Here is a 21,265-nt window from a genome sequence, read left to right as displayed (position 1 = left end):
TTCGGGCGCTGCTAAGGGACGGCTAACAGATGCTACACTAGCTAAGCTATTGCGGTCCGCACCGGCTAAGGGGGCCTGGCTAGCTGCTAGCGGGTTATTTTCCATGGTGCGGAGCCGCGATTCCAATTCGGAGAGCCTCGCCTCCAGAACTACAAAAAGGCTGCACTTATTACACATATCGTTATCACTAAAGGAGGCAGAGGAATAACTAAACATGTGGCACACTGAGCAGGAGAGGGAGAGAGAGGGAGAGGAAGAGGCAGAAGCAGAAGCCATGCTAACAACACGACACAGTGCTGAAACAGGAAATGACGCAATACGCTCACCGTAACGTCAGACGTCGCCGGACATCCAATATCTGACCTCAATCAGAGCAGAGAGTCCTGGTACTTCAGAATGGTCAAATCATTAACTACCATCATAACATTTATTTTGTGGTCATTTCTGATCAAGCCTGAAAATACTGGAGACTTTGAATGGACTAGCTCATTTCTATCCTAAGTTACAGGGGGGTACTATGGAGTTAGAACAGTCTCATAATTCACAAATGCACACAGAAGAATTCACAAATGTAAACTGCAATCCACAAATGCACACAGAAGAATTCACACATGTGAACTGGGATTCACAAATGTAAACTGCAATCCACAAATAAATTAAGAAAGTTCACAAATGTATTTCTGCATTCACAAACTGCTTTTGTGTGTGAATCTTTTTTGAGACTGCTCTGCCGTCAGCTCGATCCACAAATGCATTTTTTTCAACACGGAAGTTTCTGTAGCCAATCAGATGTCTCCCTCCTTTCAGCCAATCACAAAAACTCACCCCACGTGGGGGTGGGTGTACTGTTCAGCCAATCATATGAACGCGTCCGCACAGCGTTATACTTCACCGTGTCATTGGGCTGAAGAGTGAAGCTGCCCGTCGGAGAGACCATGGCGTCTGATGGGGACAATAGACCCTTTATTTGTTTACAAACATTGTGACGTTTTTTGTGGCCGGGGCTTATGCTGGAGGCAAAAGCTGAGCGAGAAGTCAAGTGGGACTGGGAGTATATAGTTTGCGCTGGGAGTTTGCGCTGCAAACTCGAGCATTTTTAACCCGTTAAACTTCAGTGTACCGCCGGCGGTACACTTACTAATTTGCATAGGAATTTAAAGAATGTCCGAAGGCTGCAAACGTGATTATATAAACATTATAGGCCGATGGAAAGCTTAGATTCTCATGAATCCGCCGGTATAAACCACTTTCAGATGTGATTACCACAGCGGATAATATAAACACATTTGTCCGACAAACAACAAATATTCATCCATCCGTTCTCTGTACACGGCTTCAACGTACACAGCGCGACTCACATTTCCGGGTCGCGAAATCGCGAGGTGTATTTCCTTGAAAACGACCGATTCGTGGATTATATACCGACTTCAAGACATGTTTTGGACAAAATAGTTTACTGGCTTGTGTCATCTGGATGTCCAAGGTTAGATTATGGCCGTTTTTTGTGGAATATTTTCATCTGTGTGTAATAATGAACCCGGAAATGTGAGTCGCGCTGTGTACGTTGAAGCCGTGTACAGAGAACGGATGGATGAATATTTGTTGTTTGTCGGACAAATGTGTTTATATTATCCGCTGTGGTAATCACATCTGAAAGTGGTTTATACCGGCGGATTCATGAGAATCTAAGCTTTCCATCGGCGTATAATGTTTATATAATCACGTTTGCAGCCTTCGGACATTCTTTAAATTCCTATGCAAATTAGTAAGTGTACCGCCGGCGGTACACTGAAGTTTAACGGGTTAAAAATGCTCGAGTTTGCAGCGCAAACTCCCAGCGCAAACTATATACTCCCAGTCCCGCTTGACTTCTCGCTCAGCTTTTGCCTCCAGCATAAGCCCCGGCCACAAAAAACGTCACAATGTTTGTAAACAAATAAAGGGTCTATTGTCCCCATCAGACGCCATGGTCTCTCCGACGGGCAGCTTCACTCTTCAGCCCAATGACACGGTGAAGTATAACGCTGTGCGGACGCGTTCATATGATTGGCTGAACAGTACACCCACCCCCACGTGGGGTGAGTTTTTGTGATTGGCTGAAAGGAGGGAGACATCTGATTGGCTACAGAAACTTCCGTGTTGAAAAAAATGCATTTGTGGATCGAGCTGACGGCAGAGCAGTCTCAAAAAAGATTCACACACAAAAGCAGTTTGTGAATGCAGAAATACATTTGTGAACTTTCTTAATTTATTTGTGGATTGCAGTTTACATTTGTGAACCCCAGTTCACATGTGTGAATTCTTCTGTGTGCATTTGTGGATTGCAGTTTACATTTGTGAATTCTTCTGTGTGCATTTGTGAATTATGAGACTGTTCTAACTCCATAGGGTACAAATTATTTCAGACCATATCTGGCCTGCAAAAATCTGTATCCCCCCCTTCAAACGGGTCAAATCATTAACTACCATCATAACATTTATTTTGTGGTCATTTCTGATCAAGCCTGATAATACTGGAGAGTGTGTACAGGTTTGCTCACTTCTTTGCATATTTTTAATGCACATTATGCACAAACCCTGAACTCTCATTTTATTGTTGTTCACAATTTTTTATTTTGTTCACTACCTAGGATAGAAAACTCATATCATTGGGTATCTTTGTCTCTTTTTAGTGTTTTTATCTTCATCCACCTGTCGTCAGGTTTACTGTCACTGCCATAGGTCACGTAGTACCTTCACCATCAATCATGCAAATCAGTTAAGGTCAGAGGTTAAGCCAACAAATGTACTGTCGACAAACTCAACGCAATGGACCCCACGGATTATTTCCATATTCTGCAGTACAAAACTAAGCAGGTATATCCCCAGTCTTTCAGCAAGAGGGACAAACTACTTCTTCGCAGAAAGGCTGGCCTATACGAAGTTGAAGGTAAGACTGTCCTTACGATTTTACAAGTGTGAATGAGCCAACATGGACTAGCAATGGCGTACGAAGAAAACGTCACCATCATTTTGTCGGTCTTGTAAAGCACATAGATTTTGAAGAAGTTCCTCCTGAGTCCGTCGTTCAAATTGTCCAACTTTATTCTGCAATAGAAGTGCAGGACATGGTCATTTCATTGTAATATTTAGAGAGAAATAGCCTAAACAGTGACATTAACCGTGGCACCTCTGGTGGCATCTCCAGAGGCCACTGGAAATGCCGCTGCAGCAGTGGCATCTCGCCCAAACAGTGGCATTAACCGTGGCACGGCAGCGGTGCCACAAAAAGTGTCACTGCACAGTGGCATTAACCGTGGCACGGCAGCGGTGCCACAAAAAGTGTCACTGCTAGCTGCCAGGTTGGCCCGCTGTTCGATTGTTTACAAACATTTTGGCCCGAAGCCACATCTACTTGCCGACCCCTGGCCTACAACGAACACCGATAGTGCGCCGATTCTAAGAATTTTCTAGTCAGTTTATTTACCTCACTAAGAAAACAGTTAAAAATACCACTACATGCCAAAACTGCTATGGACCATTTGTGGCGTTTTTTACTCTTAGTTTAAGTTGTTTTAAATTCACCAGCACTGCTGATTATATATCTCAAAGCCTTGCTCCCTTAACACAGGCAGCATGCTCTCACAGGTTTTTCCAGAAAAGCTGTAGTTCTATTAATTTTGACAGAAAAAAAATGTCCAAATAATAATATTGTTATTTGGTAGACTCATTTTAATTATATATTAAATATATTGTTATTACAAACCTTTTTTCATGTACTACTTGGAAAAATAACATACCTGAACCATAAAGTTGTATCTTAATTTTATGGTTCACATATGTTATTTTTCTAAGTAGTACATGAATAAAGCTTTGTACTAACAATATATTTAATATATAATTAAAATTATTAAAATGATACCAAGTAACATGATGTATGTTTTATTATAACCTATATTTTATTGTTTTATTTGGATTATTCATAAATATGCTATGTATGTATCTATCTATCTATATATAAATTTATATATATATATATATAAATATATATACAGTGCCTTGTGAAAGTATTCGGCCCCCTTGAACTTTTCAACCTTTCGCCACATTCCAGGCTTCAAACATAAAGATATAAAATTTTAATTTTTTGTCAAGAATCAACAACAAGTGGGACACAATCGTGAAGTGGAACGAAATTTATTGGATATTTTAAACTTTTAAAAAAAAATAAAAACCTGAAAAGTGGGGCGTGCAATATTATTCGGCAACCTTGCATTAATACTTTGTAGCGCCACCTTTTGCTGCAATTACAGCTGCAAGTCGCTTGGGGTATGTCTCTATCAGTTTTGCACATGGAGAGACTGAAATTCTTGCCCATTCTTCCTTGCAAAACAGCTGGAGCTCAGTGAGATTGGATGGAGAGCGTTTGTGAACAGCAGTCTTCAGCTCTGCCCACAGATTCTCGATTGGATTCAGGTCTGGACTTTGACTTGGCCATTCTAACACCTGGATACGTTTATTTGTGGACCATTCCATTGTAGATTTGGCTTTATGTTTTGAATCATTGTCCTGTTGGAAGATAAATCACCGTCCCAGTCTCAGGTCTTTTGCAGACTCCAACAGGTTTTCTTCCAGAATGGTCCTGTATTTGGCTCCATTCATCTTCCCATCAATTTTAACCATCTTCCCTGTCCCTGCTGAAGAAAAGCAAGCCCAAACCATGAGGCTGCCACCACCATGTTTGACAGTGGGGATGGTGTGTTCAGGGTGATGAGCTGTGTTGCTTTTACGCCAAACATATCGTTTTGCATTGTGGCCAAAAAGTTGGATTTTGGTTTCATCTGACCAGAGCACCTTCTTCCACATGTATGGTGTGTCTCCCAGGTGGCTTGTGGCAAACTTCAAATGAGACTTTTTGTAGATATCTTTGAGAAATGGCTTTCTTCTTGCCACTCTTCCATAAAGGCCAGATTTGTGCAGTGTACGACTGATTGTTGTCCTATGGACAGACTCTCCCACCTCAGCTGTAGATCTCTGCAGTTCATCCAGAGTGATCATGGGCCTCTTGGCTGCATCTCTGATCAGTCTTCTCCTTTTTCGAGGTGAAAATTTAGAGGGACGGCCGGGTCTTGGTAGATTTGCAGTGGTCTGATACTCCTTCCATTTCAATATGATTGCTTGCACAGTGCTCCTTGAGATGTTTAAAGCTTGGGAAATCTTTTTGTATCCAAATCCGGCTTTAAACTTCTCCACAACAGTATCTGGGACCTGCCTGGTGTGTTCCTTGGTCTTCATGATGCTCTCTGCACTTTAAACAGAACTCAGACTATCACAGAGCAGGTGCATTTATACGGAGACTTGATTACACACAGGTGGATTCTATTTATCATCATCAGTCATTTAGGACAACATTGGATCATTCAGAGATCCTCACTGAACTTCTGGAGTGAGTTTGCAGCACTGAAAGTAAAGGGGCCAAATAATATTGCACACCCCACTTTTCAGTTTTTTATTTGTTAAAAAATTTTAAAATATCCAATAAATTTCATTCCACTTCACGATTGTGTCCCACTTGTTGTTGATTCTTGACAAAAAATTAAAATTTTATGTCTTTATGTTTGAAGCCTGAAATGTGGCGAAAGGTTGAAAAGCTCAAGGGGGCCGAATACTTTCACAAGGCACTGTGTATATATATATATATATATATATATATGAAAAATTTTGCCTATAAATTAACATTTAATCCTAATCTAAGATAAGGATTGATTGATTGATTGATTGGTTGATTGATTGATTGATTGATTGATTGATTGATTGATTGATTGATTGATTGATTGATTGATGCTTCTGTTTAGAAGACAAACTGTACTACTGGCGTCACAAGGGCACTGCTAAAGCTCGCAGGACAAAAGTTGTCTCAGGGGCAGAGGAGGCAAACAACATCTTTGACAATTTCCATGCCAGCCCGACTGGGGCCCACTGCGGCCAAACTAAAACTCGGGACGCCATATCCATGAGGTTTTTCTGGCCAGGGATGTCAGTGGACATAAATAAGTGGGTAAGTTAAAAAAATAAAAAATGATGTATTATTCAAGTGTGAAAAATTAAAGGACAAGATCAACCCTTTTTTCACGACAGTGCGTGTGCTTTATAATAAACTGTCATATCAACATCATTTTTAATCATCAGGTTTCCCAGTGTTCTGCCTGCCAGGCAAGTGGCATCTCCATTAAGAAGCCAGCTGAATACACACCAATAAAGGTTTGTTATCCAAGTTATTGTTATGATTCACCTTGTTTTGAGTTATTCAATTATTTTATATTGTGTTCCATGTTTAGACTTCTTGTGTTGCCTTTATGCTGCTTTGACTCTGTTCCTGTTTTTTTGTGAAATTAACCATTTTGTGTTCATGTTATGTGTTTCCTGTTTTATTTTGAAACCCCTGCGTTTCTTGTGGTGTTTTCCTGCCCTCCCTTCTGTGTGCCTCTGATGATGATTCCCTCCACCTGTGTGATTGTCTCACATGTGCTTGATGTTTCCCCAATGTCTTTAGTTCCCTGTGTTCTCTGTTGTCTTTGTTGGGTCATTAGTTTTCCTTGTCGCTATGTCTCCAGTGTTCTCCTGTGTTTTCTCCACAGTTCTCTTGTGAGTTTGTACTTTGGTTTGAGCTTCTCAGTGACTACTTTGTAAAAGATTTTGTTTTGTATTTTGAACTCTTTGAGAATTAGTTTTTGGATCCTTTTTTGTTAGTTTAAAGTAAAGCCTTTTGTGTTTAATCTGTTCTTGGGTTCTCCACCTTGTTTTTTGTTAGTTTTTGGGTTGCAAACCTTGACAGTGATTGTATTTTGACAAGTTTTAAATAAAACTAAGCCACAGAAAATTAAGTGTTTGGAGGGACAGACAGTTTGTTGAAAAGTTTTATGTTAATACATTTATCTATTTTGCATTTGAAAAAAGACAGTGCGGGACATGGAAAGTAAGCAGATACTAGGAGAGCACAATTTTAATGGGAACTTTTCTTTTTACTCTATTTTAGGTTACTGAACCATTTGAATTGATGGGGATGGACCTCATCGGTAAATTGACACAAACAGAGAGTGGGCATCAATACATTTGTGTAATGATCGATTATTTCACAAAATGGCCCCAGGCTTATCCTTTGAAGTCAAAGGCAGCAAGTGAGGTGTCGCAGTGCATCATCAAATTTGTGCACCAGTTCGAGTCTCCGAAAAGAATTCTGACTGACCAAGGGAAAGAATTTGTCAATGCCGTGAGTAGTATATAGTAAATTGCCAACATTAATGCTGCATGTTACTTTTTTAAGCAACTGTTGCACTATTATGGTTCACTTTACAGAATATGGCATTATTTTTTTTGTTTCTTATATCTTCCTATTTTAGGGAAGTTATGAACATGCAAAAAAATGAATATTGTCCTTATTTTTCTCTGTTTTTCTTTAGATCAATTCAAGAGTATGTGAATTACTTGGAATAAAGCGAAGCCTATGTTCACGTTACCACCCCCAGACAAATGGTTTGGTTGAAAAGATGAATGGGACAGTTCAGAGGTGAATGCTTTTTTTACTAGACCACTTAACTTGCCACCTTGCGAGCCTGTTGACAGCTGCATACTATGAAACTTGAATTTGCTTTACAGCACCCGTTGTGCTATGTCTCAACTATATCCCTGTATTTAGAGATGGAATAAAAGACTCAACCCACATTAATTTGGAAAGGTTTAACTAATAAACACATAATATTCAATGAAAGAGTGTAACTTTTGATTTAAAAAAACCCCATCAAACTAAAAGTTTATTAACTTAAAAAATGTTGTACTTGAAAATGTGTTAATTTTTATTTCTTACATGGTGCTCCACTGAGCTTTTATATGGAGAAATATAACTCCAATCAGATATAGTTGTTGTTGTCATTATTATGATGACAGTATTTTAAATGTCTCATTGTTCTCAGAGCCCTCAGCAAACTGGTGGGGGAGAGACCGGACAAATGGGATGAGTTCCTTGATGCGGTCATGTTTGGTCTTCGAACGAAGAAACAGATGACAACAAAATACTCCCCCTACTATTTGATGTTTGGTCGAGAAGCGTGGTATCCTTCTCAGATTCCAGAACACTACATGGTATGTTTATGGTCACATCTTCCATCAATGACATTTACAAAGGGAAGGTACTATTAAGAGAGATGGAAAACTCCCTTTGATTTTAAAACCCTGACCCTATTTATTAGTTTTCAGCTCAAAAGTTGCATACTCGTACTAAAAATGGATATATCTCTGAAACCACAAGCTCTATTTGAATAATTTTGGTGTCATAGTAAAGGGAACACTTTTGAGATTTGTTGAGAGTTGCTTATATGAGCATATGTGGTACTGGTGAAGAGTAAATGAAAATGGCACACATTCATATTTAATAAAATTTAGGTTTGCCTGGAAAAAAAAGTTTAAGGATAAATATCCCTTTAAAAATGATGCAGCTGAAGCTCTAAACCTTCATCAGACCATAAAACAGCATAAAAACATTATCTCTGCAAAGATTGACTTTAATATTATAAAATAGAACAAAATTTGAGAAACTTTAGTAAAAATGGCTTATATAGTCCTGTAGCCCAGGTTCTGCTGTTTAATTTGATATAAAACATCACTATGTTCCTTTGTAATTAGAGCATTATATAACTATGCGTTTGCCAGCTGACTCTCAATGTCCCCCAGTTGGGGGATCCTGGGGTTCTAAGGATTAACTGACGGAAAGCAATCTCTTTTAACTCAAAGGTTGATGCCACTGTGGAAGCTGTGGTGGGTCAGGAAGATCTGTCACAGGACATCAACCACCAGCAGGAGCTAATGGAGGCTGTAAGGGGCAATCTTGCCAAAGGCCATGCAAAAGTAAAAGGCAAAACAAGCCACGTTTCACCAGACTTCAAAGTTGGGGATAAAGTCTATAGGGAAAACATTCAGAGCCAACAGCGAAAAGGAGGAAAGTTGGAAGCCAACTTTTTAGGTCCCTTTACAATTTTGGCTATCCAGGGCAAAAGTGTGGACCTGAAGGATGAAAAAGGGTCCATTTTCAGAAAGATAAATGTGGATCAGCTAAAATTAACTGTTGAAGATGCCCCCAGAGTGCCCCACTGGGGTACAAAAATAAAATCCTCAGCCCCAGCTGCAGCATCCTCAGCCCCATCCTCAGCCCCATCCTCAGCCCCAGCCACGGCATCCTCAGCCCCATCCTCAGCCCCATCCTCAGCCCCAGCCACGGCATCCTCAGCCCCATCCGCAGCATCCTCAGCCCCAACTGCAGCATCCTCATCCCCATCCTCAGCCCCAGCTGCAGCATCCTCAGCCCCAGCTGCAGCATTCTCAGCCCCAGCTGCAGCATCCTCAGCCCCAGCTGCAGCATCCTCAGCTGCAGCATCCTCAGCCCCAGCTGCAGCATCCTCAGCTGCAGCATCCTCAGCCCCAGCTGCAGCATCCTCAGCCCCATCCTCAGCCCCAGCTGCAGCATCCTCAGCCCCATCCTCAGCCCCAGCTGCAGCATCCTCAGCCCCATCCTCAGCCCCAGCTGCAGCATCCTCAGCCCCATCCTCAGCCCCAGCTGCACTATCCTCAGCCCCAGCTGCAGCATCCTCATCCCCATCCTCAGCAACAGCTGCAGCGTCCTCAGCCCCATCCTCAGCCCCAGCTGCAGCATCCTCAGCCCAGCTGCACCATCCTCAGCCCCATCCTCATCCCCAGCTGCAGCATCCTCATCCCCAGCTGCAGCATCCTCGTTGTGTTGAAGGTGCTGTCGCTTCTGAAAAGGTGGCTGATGATGTGCTGGCTCTTTCCTAAGTCCTCCTCGAGGTTCAGGACAATGTCGCGAAGGCGCAAAAAAAAAAAAAAGTTGATTTGGACAAAATACTGGGGACACTTTCCAAGTCGGTGACAAAGTGTGGCGGAGGAACGTAAGAAGCCAACAGAGGAAGGGTGGCAAGCTTGATGCTTCTTTCCTTGGCCCCTACACAATTTCTGGTGTAGCAGGAAAGAGTGCCGACCTGGTTGACGACAAGGGGGTGGTGTTTCCAAAAATAAATGTGGACCACTTAATCCAATTCAGAGATCACAAACCAAGGATCCCTCACAAACTCTCTGCTCCTGCAACCACTGTCAGCCCCTATCGCTGTCACACCTGCCCCAGAATCAGCCCCTGCTTCTGCCACACCTACCCCAGCATCGGCCCCTGCTTCTGCCACACCTGCCCCAGCATCGGCCCCTGCTCCTGCCACACCTGCTCCAGCATCGGCCCCTGCTCCTGCCACACCTGCCCCAGCATCGGCCCCTGCTCCTGCCACACCTGCCCCAGCATCGGCCCCTGCTCCTGCCACACCTGCCCCAGCATCGGCCCCTGCTCCTGCCACACCTGCCCCAGCATCGGCCCCTGCTCCTGCCACACCTGCCCCAGCATCGGCCCCTGCTCCTGCCACACCTGCCCCAGCATCGGCCCCTGCTCCTGCCACACCTGCCCCAGCATCGGCCCCTGCTCCTGCCACACCTGCCCCAGCATCGGCCCCTGCTCCTGCCACACCTGCCCCAGCATCGGCCCCTGCTCCTGCCACACCTGCCCCAGCATCGGCCCCTGCTCCTGCCACACCTGCCCCAGCATCGGCCCCTGCTCCTGCCACACCTGCCCCAGCATCGGCCCCTGCTCCTGCCACACCTGCCCCAGCATCGGCCCCTGCTCCTGCCACACCTGCTCCAGCATCGGCCCCTGCTCCTGCCACACCTGCTCCAGCATCGGCCCCTGCTTCTGCCACACCTGCTCCAGCATCTGCCCCTGCTTCTGCCACACCTGCCCCAGCATCGGCCCCTGCTTCTGCCACACCTGCTCCAGCATCGGCCAATGCTTCTGCCACACCTGCCTCAGTTCCAGTCCCCTCTGCCACCCCTGCAGTTCAAGACCTCGCTGCCATTTCACCAGCAGCTCCAGTAGCAGCAGACATGATAGAAAAGTGTATGAAAAAATTTCTTAAAATGTTAGGTTGAAAATCATGGACTAATTGTATTACCCAGAAAGATGCTGTTTAACTGACACTTCAATACTATTTGTTTTACAGGCATCCGGGATGCATGGGCAGGAAAGAGCCCTTTTGTGCTCATGGCAAAAATAGGGCCATACAAGCTATTTTTTTTCAGATATTGAAAGGACAGCTCCAAATAAGGAATTAGAAAGTGAGGTAATACCTCTATAATTATTTATTGATATCTGACTATGAACTGATCTATAATTATTTGTCTGATCAGGTGAATAATGGACAGAATGTACCTTCTGCAATCATATTTTGTATTTATATGATTTTCAGCATCTGAGAATACCTCATTTTTTTCAGGTTATTAATGGCTACCTCACAGTCCTTGTGCAGGACTTCAATCAGCAGTCCAAAAAAAAGGCCAGACTCATCGACACCTTTGCTATGACAGACATCTGGAAGCAAAATCGTTCAAAGCTGAAGGTTTACACTTCAATTTAATGCACTGAATGATTGTTAAAGACAACGTTTAGTATGTTTTTTCTATTATTTTATTTTATCTGAAGCTAACACAAATGCTTTCTTCTCCTTTCATGTTTTAGTTGGATCCGATGGCATACAAGATGCTTCTCGGAATTATCAATGAAAGTCATCATTGGTTGCTGATGGTGAGTTTATAATTTTACTAGATTTATTGTACTGTATACTGTGTATATAATAATTTGTAAATAGTTCTTATAGTTCTTAATCTAACCCATGAAAGTTGGTATAATCTTGGAGTTGTATGTGCTACTCTAGAATAAAGCTGTGCAAACTGAGGTTTTTATCCTCTTTGTAATTTCTCTTCATTGTGGACTCATCTATGCTCTTAAAGGTAAAGAAAAATTAATCTGCATTGTGTATCTTTACAATGTACATACATTGTCTGTATTTCCATATAGGTCATCTTCCCCTCTGAGAAGAGGGCTCTCTTCTTCGATCCATTTGGGGAATCCCTCGCCCAAATGAAGAAATGCCAGGCAGCAACAAGGTAAATAATGCTACATTTTCCCAGAACATCTTAGAATTTTGCATAGCACATATTCCAAATTGAATTTAAAACATGCTAAATGTTGTTTTTTTTTTTGTTTGCTTGTTTTTTCAATATTTAGAGCATTCCTACGAGACAAGGGATGCAATATATCCAGAGTGGCCATTAGCACTCTCCCCCACCCAATCCAGAAGGATTGTACATCATGTGGGGTCTTCGCCCTCATGGTAAGTGTTACATTAGTTCACGGATAATGCTCCTAGATCAGTCATTAATATGATGTGTTTCTGAGAAAGCATCTTAACATGAATTATGATGATTTCAACTGTTAAAATAAACCTATATTTATGCCTATGTGAAACCTCTGTACTACGAGATCTTTTATGCTATCTATAAACAATGAAAAATACATTACTTTTTAAAAATAATTTGTTAATTTCTATTTTCAGTTTGCTGAGAGCATTATTAAGGGCGAAAATGAAATGAAATTCAAAACGTCAGCTGAGGACCTGGAAAGGCATCGTTTTCAGATCGCAAAAACACTGCTACTAAGGACTGGTAGGTTCATGGTTGTTATTGAAAATCCTATGAATATGAATTTTGTTGTAATGTAAAGTGAGCCATTTCAAAGGCTCACACAGAATAAAATCATAGCTAATCTCTTGAAAAAGATAGATAAATACACCTTCAAAGATTTTTTAAAAATGTTTTAAATAGAGAACCTGAGTCAGCGCTGTCACTTTTGTGGGGAGGAGGACTGTGATGATCGTGACGAGCCATATTGGGTAAAACTGTCAAATTATCTAATATAAGCGAGTGGTTATCATAATAGTAGTGGTCTTAGTTTAAGTTAATGATATTCAAAGTATAATCAGAGTCCATTTCTTATAATAATGTAAATACAGTAATATATTTTATATTTCAGATTGGCTGTGATAGCTGTCCCCGGTGGTACCACCACGCCTGTGTCAATCGACCTTCGGATGATGATCCATTTATTTGTGCTGCTTGTGTTTAGAGAGAGTGTGTGTGTGTGTGTCTGTGTGATAGTTTGCAAAGAATTATGTTGATTTTATTCTCATAAAAGGAGGTGTCCATATGTATGTGTATTTTGTAAATAGTTAGCAAAGAATTATTGCTTAATATTGTTCTCATAAAAGTAAACATTAACCAATATGGCTTCCTTTCATTTGGAGTGTGATTGGTCTACTGACTTCTTTCTTTTGTCATATTTTCTGTTATCACTCAGATGGCATTGTGTTACATTTTTCCAATTTCCAAGCAAAAAACTCGGTGGCACCATGTACACATGACATTATACAACAGCAGCAGAGGTGCAGATGTTGTAGCTGAGAAAGTTTGGAGGCTGCCACTTCTTGTATTCCAAAATAGTAGGGGAGTCAGATTTTGTTAAGTGACCCGGAAAAATCTGACTCCCCATGCAACTTCTCTCCTGTGATGACTACATACTTGATACTTCACACAGCAGCAGCAGAGGTGCAGATGTTGTAGCTGAGAACGTTTGGAGGCTGCCACTTCTTGTATTCCAAAAATAGTAGGGGAGTCAGATTTTGAATCTGACTCCAGATTTTATTTCATATCATACAATATGCACAGACAGACAGATTAAACCTTTATTAATCCCACAGCAGGGAAATTACTATTGTACAGCAGCAATAGGACATTGAAAAAGAGAAAGATTGCAGCACACAGAAAGCACAGTGCACATATAGCTATATATAAATATGAAAATATTTAACTCAACCTGCACATTTCTGTTAAAGTCCTAGTTTTAAAATAGCCTCTCTGTTCTTAATCTGCCATATTGTGATCATTTAGCCCCTTGTTTTATTATTCTGTCCTTAAAGACTAATTTACTATTTTTTTTGTTTGTTTTTTTATAACTTGTGATTTGGTGTTTTAGCTGTTGTAGCAAATAGTTTCCCAGGTGTGGGATTAAAGAATTTAAATTCTATTATATTGTTAACTGGCCCAACAAAAATACCAACAATAACAAATGACTTTATACTTAAGAACTATACTTATATTAAAGACTTTATACATAAATACCAGACATTTTGATGCCATACCTTGCATTCTTAGGGGAGTCCGATTTTAAATAAGGAGATATAAAGTTTTCTCAGTGAACAATTTTATTGGCACGTGTAGAACACTGATGGAATATAAACAATATTTGGCGATTACACCCTGTCCTGTCCTGATGTCCTCATAGGAGTGAAGCTGAGAGTAGCGCAGAATCTCTCCCGATGCCATTTAGGGTGGGTGCGCACATACGGATGAGAAGAGGACGAAAAACATGTCAGCTAATCATATTTAACAGGAAAACATGTCTGCAGTTCGGGACTTCGTCACATTTAACCCGAAAACAACAAAAACAGTCAAGTGGCCACAGAGTGAAACGTAAGTCGCGCGCGTTCACGCGAAGGGGAAGTCAGATTTTTCCGGGGAGTGTGAAAATGTCACAACACCTGGATGCAGGAACAGGGATGCTGGTGGAGGGAGGATGCGGCCGGGTGGGTCTGGGGACGGGGATCGGCGGTTGTCCAAGGTCCGGGCGGGACCGGAGCGTCGCAGATGGCTGTGGGGGATCCCTGGCGGCCAGTCGTCAAAGGGCTCAGAGTTCGATGGAGGAGGAGGGGTTCGGAGGGAACGAGACCTAGCATTCTGACGATCCGAGGGGCCGAGGTGTTGGACGGGCCGGGCAGAGACGGCGTCTCGCCGGTGATGTTCCGGGAGGGGCTCCGGGAGGCAGGGAGCAGCCGGTTGGCTGCTGCAGCTCCAGCGGCCGGGAGGGAAATGGGTCGGGGGTTCCAGGAGGGGGTCCGGGCGGAATGGGGGATCCGAGTGGGGAGGGGACCGGTGCCGAATGGGTTGGAGGGTTCAGGTGAGGGTTTCGGGTGGGTAAGTTCCCGGGCAGCTGGGTCTGGAAGAAGGCAGGAGAGAGATACGTTAGAAAAACATCAAATTTTCAACAAACTTTCTGGAGGCTACAGCGTAACTGACAGCAAAGTCTATTTCAACAATCTTGCAGGGTGTAGAGTGTTGAGCCGGTACTTATTGCTTGGTGAGTAATCAGGATGATTTCTTCCAGCTGCCCGGGACTCGTGGAGCAGGTTGATCACCTGAGTGGAGACGGCTGTGAAGCCGAACTCCACTCAGGTGCCGTGCTGTGATGGAAAGCAGAGGAAAAGGGATGGATGTGAGACAGGAGGGCTGAATCCCAAACCGCCCCCTACACACTATCCCTACACACCTACCCCTCCGTTTGCGCGTTCCCGCGGAGGGTCCTCCATATTAAGGGCCGTCCCAAACCGCGTAGTGCGGAGGGGGAGTGGACTGTTCAGCCCTTAAATAACGAGTCTGCATCGATGCTCACTCTGGACAACTTTTTCAGGAAGTGCAACGTCGAAATGGAGGAGGAAACAAACATATTGATGTGAGTTCCACATGCGTCCTTTATTTCTCCCACGCCTTTTTCACACTGACAGAACATCACAAAAAGAGTGGTGTAAAAAGATAAATCAAAAGAAACAAATCTTCTCTGCTGACGTTTGATTTAACTGTGCACCCCCTGACACCTTAAAATTTGAACACAACTGACAGAATTCATTTATTCATTCATTTGTTGGATTTGAAATGCCAGATAATAGGATTGGAAAAAATGTGAGTGAAAAACAAGTGGGATGCTTTCGTCTTCTGGAAGCTGCAGCGATCCTTGTTAATTGCAACCTGTGCCACAGCCCTACAGCCATGACAGTAGGCGTCTTTGTGTTACCATGGCGATGACGTCTTCCGTTCTCCGGTGAGGCGACAGGGCATCCCATTCCTGACGATCGTATTTATACCCTCCCCCTTCAATAATAGGTGCCCTCCACAGCTGCGAGTGTGACTTCTTTTGGAGTGACACTCGGTAGTGGAGGGGGAGTGTGTAGGGGGCGGTTTGGGATTCAGCCGAGGCAAGACAGGGAGGAAAAGTATAAGGGAGGGGGTTTTGTTTGGGATGCCAGGTGGGGAGGGAATGAGGAGAGGGCCCTGACAGTTAGACTCATGTCCCTCTTCTTCAAAGCCAGGGGTATTCAGCTAAAATTCAGAGAGGTCCAGTCAGCAAAGGTCCAGAACATAATATTGTCTAACTTGAGTTACTGTGATATATGCTGATGTAACCTGGTAGTTTTATTAGAGTCTGCCTGTAATCAAAAACTGACCGTCAAATAAATTCAGTACGGTTCAAAAATATTTTGACATTTATTAATAAATAACTTATATATAACTGTATATCTTAAAATAAAGTGCAGAACTTAAAAAAGCATGACTGAACAACCTGAATTAACTTCTATACATCTTTAACAATACATAAATCTCATAAATGTAAACATTTGAACACTTTCACATTTTTGTCTGTCTCATATCACTCCCCTAATATCTCTGCGGCTTAATGGGAGAGCTGAGCTGCTGCTTGTTTGAGCCGTTCTCAAAACATATTTTGATTATGTTCATAGTTGAGAAAGCTGCCTTACAGCTGTTTGCTGAGCCAAACATGGTCAGCATGTGACCACAGTCTGTCCTCTAGAGATGTATAAGGCACAAAAGATACAACTCTCAGAGCCGATGCTTTGTAGTGAATCTGAAGAGCCGACTCCTAACGTATTTAATGGAGTATGGAGTTTAACACTGTCCTAGCAGAAAACATGTTACTGGATCCTAGATTAAAGAAGCTTGCCTTCAATGACGACAGAGCTGTTGATGAGACACTTCAGAGAATAATAGCAGCAGCAGCAGTCTGACACCTCCACCATTAGAGGACCAAGTGGAGGAGGAACCTCAAACTTCTGCTGCGTGGAGCCTCTTTGATGGAAGAGCTACAGGAGATGATTCAGGAGAAATCCTACAGCTGATGTGGTAATGGAGGATCATATCTAGAGGAACCCCTCATCCAACCAGCAGATGACCCACTGAGCTGGAGCAGGACAAGGCCTCAGTCTGCCCCACCTGGTGAAGGTGATGGAGGAGAGACAACTTCTTCCATCTGAGAGAATCTTCTCAAAAACACGGCAGATATTCACTGAAAGAAGAAATGGTATCAGCCCATCCAAGCTCAGCCATCTGATTTTTCTAAATGTCAACCTGCTCTGAGGACATTTATACTGTTTGAATACTGAGTCTGGTTCTGTTTCTGTTCTGGTTCTGTGGGTTCATGTGCAGAGTTTTGTTCATTTATTTTTTATGCAAAAAAGTTTGGTTGAAATAATAAACAAAAGCAAGAATACCTGTTTTTGTAACAGAGAAAATGTACAAAATGAGTCAATTATAATTATGGTCTGCAATTGCCTCTACCCTTATATATTCATTCAGATACAGCAAAAAGATTACGAAAACAAACCAAAAATCCCATTTTAAAACATATGATAAAGGTCTGGTTTGATGTTAAAAAGTATTTAAAAGAAACACAAAGACTAACTCAGTTTAGTCCCATATGGGGGAATCAGCTCTTTCCTCCTGGAAGAGCCGACTCAGGATTCAAGCAATGGAGCTGTAAGGGCATTAAAACAATTCAAAATCTTTACCCACCAGACTCAGATATTTTGATGACCTTTGAGCAGCTTACTGCCACTTATAACCTTAGCAAAAATCACTTTTTCAAATACCTCCAGATTAGAAACTTTATTAGAACTAGTCAGAATAATGAACATAGAAAACCCCAACAAACTTCATTAGAAAAAATTATGCTAAAAAACAGTCAGAGAAAAGGTCTCATCTCGGAAATTTATAATTGGGTAACATCTTCATCATCTGAAAACTCATATTATAAGCCGAAGGCTTGGTCAGAAAACTTGCGACTGGAAATTTCTGAGGAGGACTGGAGTCAAGCTTGTGCTGAAGCACACACAAAATCCATAAACTCACGCTATAAATTAATTCACTATGGTTAATGAGGAACTACATCACTCCAGTTGAATTAAACAAATACAACAAAAACATTCCAGACAACTGCACAAAATGCACTGATTCGAAGGGATCTTTTTTCCACTGTATCTGGCAATGTAGAAAAATAAGTCAATTTTGGGAAGAGGTGACGAAGACAATTGAAAAAATTATTTCAAAGCAAATTCCAATAAACCCAAAATTTTTCCTCCTGGGACTATATCCAAAAAATTCCAGGTATAAAAAACATGAAAGAGCTTTTATAGACCTCAGTTTGCTCACTGCCAAGAAGTGTATTGCATTAATGTGGAAATCAATGAGTAGACCAAGTATTGGCCAGTGGTTGAAACAGATGCTCTCAAATCTCCCAGTAGAAAGAATAACCTACATCATGAAAGGCAAACAGCAGGTCTTTGAGAACATTTGGGGACCCTTTGTGAACTATGTCAAAGACCAAGATTTAGCAGACCCTCAGACAGATGAATGATTGGACCATGCAGTTTCAACACCTACATTTTAATTGTGTGTACATTCTCATATAAGAGATAGCTTGCAACCGGACTTGCACTAAGATTTATAGAGGAGAGAAGCAGATTGTTTGTGTTCGACTGTTATGACCTTTTGTCAATTTTTATTTTAGTTTTGTTTTTTGTTTTTTTTTTGTTGTTTTTTTTTTTTGGGGGGGGGGTGTTTGTATATATACATGTAAAAAGGCAGCAGAACAGTTTGTATTCTATTTTATACAAATGTAAAAATGTTTCCACTGCTGTGAAAATCAAAATCAAAATATTGTGGGAAAAAAAATGAGTCAATTATAAGGCTTCTCATAAAAACACTGAATGAAAAAGAGTTTGTCAAAATACAAATGATTCATATTTGCCTGGTTAGGCTAAATATGAGGCTACAAAGAATAATAAATTAGGAGCCGTTTGGGAGCCGAAAGAACCGGCTTTTCTTTGGAAGCAGTGCCAAAAGCTCTCTAAAAAAGAGCCGAACTCCCATCACTACTGTCCTCTCTGTCCCTCATCTCTCAGCTACTTTTTGAAGGCAGAGCTGCGATGCGATTCAGCGACGTCATTGGCTGAGCAGCGTCACGTGGGATGCCTGAACTGTACATAATTGGTCTGTGCGTTTCTGAGCTGATAGACCAATGATAAACACTGGAAAGCTGCACCGGTAAAATAGAAGCGACCTGTCAAATTTACACCCGTATAGACTGCGTCTGGGTCCGGATCCGGACCGCGGTCGGCCTTTAGTGAGCCCTGTTCTCAGCCAGACACCTTCCCCTGTCCCATACAGCTTCACCGCTTCCTGACACAGAGAAAAGTGAACGTTATGTCAAAAAAAACAAACATACTAATACATGTGTTTGCGCATTTTTGAGTGGTTATATGGAAATTCGGGACCTTTTCTAGTGGGTATAAGGCGTATACCTGCGTGTTTACACCCCTGGGTATACGTATCTTTGCGCATTTTTAAGTGGGTATACAGAAATTTGGAAAAATTTTCTCGTGGTGGGGTGTATACCTGCGTATCACGTAGACTACACCACTGATCATAGCTACATGTATGACGTTTGTAGCAAAAAAAATAAAAATAAAAAACGCGTGAAAATCGGTTTAATATTCAGAGTTAAGATGGATTAAATGCGCTGTCAAACAGCGCTGAGTGGAGCGGCTGACCGGAACAAGACGCCGGCCGTATTTCTTGCTGCGCAGCACCCCGAGCGGCGTTGCGCGAGCAAAACACATTGGGAAATGCTAAATTAGAGTTATTATTTCGGGAGCTTTATTGTGATGGGCACCGCACCGGCGGGCTCCGAAACCTCGCCCACCAATGAAACGAAATATAGAGTCGTATTTTCATTTTGGGGGTGAAAACGAAAAAACGAAAAAATGAACCATTTCCTGTTTTTTTGTTTTTGAAAAAACGAAAAAACGGCTTGAGTTTTTTGTTTCCGCTTGTGTCTTTCATAGCCAGGAAACAAACTGATAAAACGTACTTTGTCCGAAGAAGAAAATTAAATTGCATTTTGGAATATTGCTTTTTAATTTTATTTTTGAGTCAAAAAGTGCAGCCATGACTTTGAAATGCAAAAGCATTTCTGCTAATGCTTTTGAATTTGAGTTTTGAGTGACATTCGCTTCCATAGTATGTATGTATGTATATATATATATATATATATATATGGCATGCCGTTTAGGAAATTATATATATAATGAAAGTCGATATATATATAATGAAAGTCGATATATATATAATGAAAGTCGATATATATATAATGAAAGTCGATATATATATAATCAAACTTGATATATATATAATGAAAGTCGATATATATATAATGAAAGTCGATATATATATAATCAAACTTGATATATATATAATGAAAGTCGATATATATATAATGAAAGTCGATATATATATAATGAAACTTGATATATATATAATGAAAGTCGATATATATATAATCAAACTTGATATATATATAATGAAAGTCGATATATATATAATGAAAGTCGATATATATATAATCAAACTTGATATATATATAATGAAAGTTGATATATATATAATGAAAGTCGATATATATATAATCAAACTTGATATATATATAATGAAAGTCGATATATATATAATGAAACTTGATATATATATATAATGAAAGTCGATATATATATATATATATATAATGAAAGTTGAGATATATATATGGAATGAAAGTCGGAATATAGAATGTTCAGATTTTCATTCCATCTATTCAAAGTTTCATTCCATATATTCAGACTTTTTCCTACTGAGCCCTGGAAGAACATGGCAAACAAAAACAGGAACCTTATTGGACATTTGCTCTTCACATGAGCTCTTCTGTGATTATCTATCTGTCTTCATGGTTGTCACAGGGAACGGCAACTACGTTTGAGAAAACAGGTAATTTTTAGAGATGTTTTGATTCTGAACACTGAACGTGTTAGCATTAGCTTAGCTACTTAGCTTCGACTACATTTGCATCCCTACATAGCTTAAAGGTTAAACACATGCACCATATGTTGATGATAATGATAATATCTATGTTTATCTTTATAGCTGGTCTTAAGGCTAATTACGAGGCAGAGGTCAGCTGCTGCCTGGACACATCCATGATCACGCCACTGATGGGACACAATTGTACTGGATTTCAGCTGAAGGCTGCTGTTCTGTCCAAACTGAGACATTTTTATTGTGACATACCCTCTACCATTATCAGGATCGCTGGTCTGCATGGCAGACTCTTAGCGCATCGCACTGCTTGAATGTC

General features: G+C 41.3%; 1 protein-coding gene and 2 long non-coding RNA genes across 3 annotated transcripts; 2 read left to right on the top strand and 1 right to left on the bottom strand.

Moving 5' to 3' along the window:
- Positions 1-10,074: 10,074 nt before the first annotated feature.
- LOC127530954 (skin secretory protein xP2-like) lies at positions 10,075-11,010 on the top strand (the record flags this gene model as incomplete). The annotated part of the gene is made up of 1 exon (XM_051938961.1): positions 10,075-11,010. A coding segment is annotated over one exon (936 nt), but the record flags the coding sequence as incomplete, so codon positions are not given.
- A 348-nt stretch (positions 11,011-11,358) lies between these two features.
- Positions 11,359-13,200, top strand: LOC127530938 (uncharacterized). The gene is made up of 7 exons (XR_007937740.1): positions 11,359-11,477; positions 11,597-11,662; positions 11,936-12,024; positions 12,146-12,251; positions 12,474-12,582; positions 12,742-12,809; positions 12,950-13,200. It is a non-coding gene; the product is annotated as an uncharacterized LOC127530938 (long non-coding RNA).
- Positions 13,201-13,644: 444 nt separating this feature from the next.
- LOC127530936 (uncharacterized) lies at positions 13,645-18,603 on the bottom strand. The gene is made up of 2 exons (XR_007937738.1): positions 15,100-18,603; positions 13,645-14,968 (listed from the first exon to the last, which is right to left on the bottom strand). It is a non-coding gene; the product is annotated as an uncharacterized LOC127530936 (long non-coding RNA).
- Between the last annotated feature and the right edge of the window lie 2,662 nt (positions 18,604-21,265).

This window comes from Acanthochromis polyacanthus, chromosome 18 (genome assembly GCF_021347895.1).
Source record: "Acanthochromis polyacanthus isolate Apoly-LR-REF ecotype Palm Island chromosome 18, KAUST_Apoly_ChrSc, whole genome shotgun sequence".
Lineage (NCBI taxonomy): Eukaryota > Metazoa > Chordata > Actinopteri > Pomacentridae > Acanthochromis > Acanthochromis polyacanthus.
Note: the sequence above shows the minus strand (reverse complement) of the source record. Positions and strands in the feature narration are given on the sequence as shown.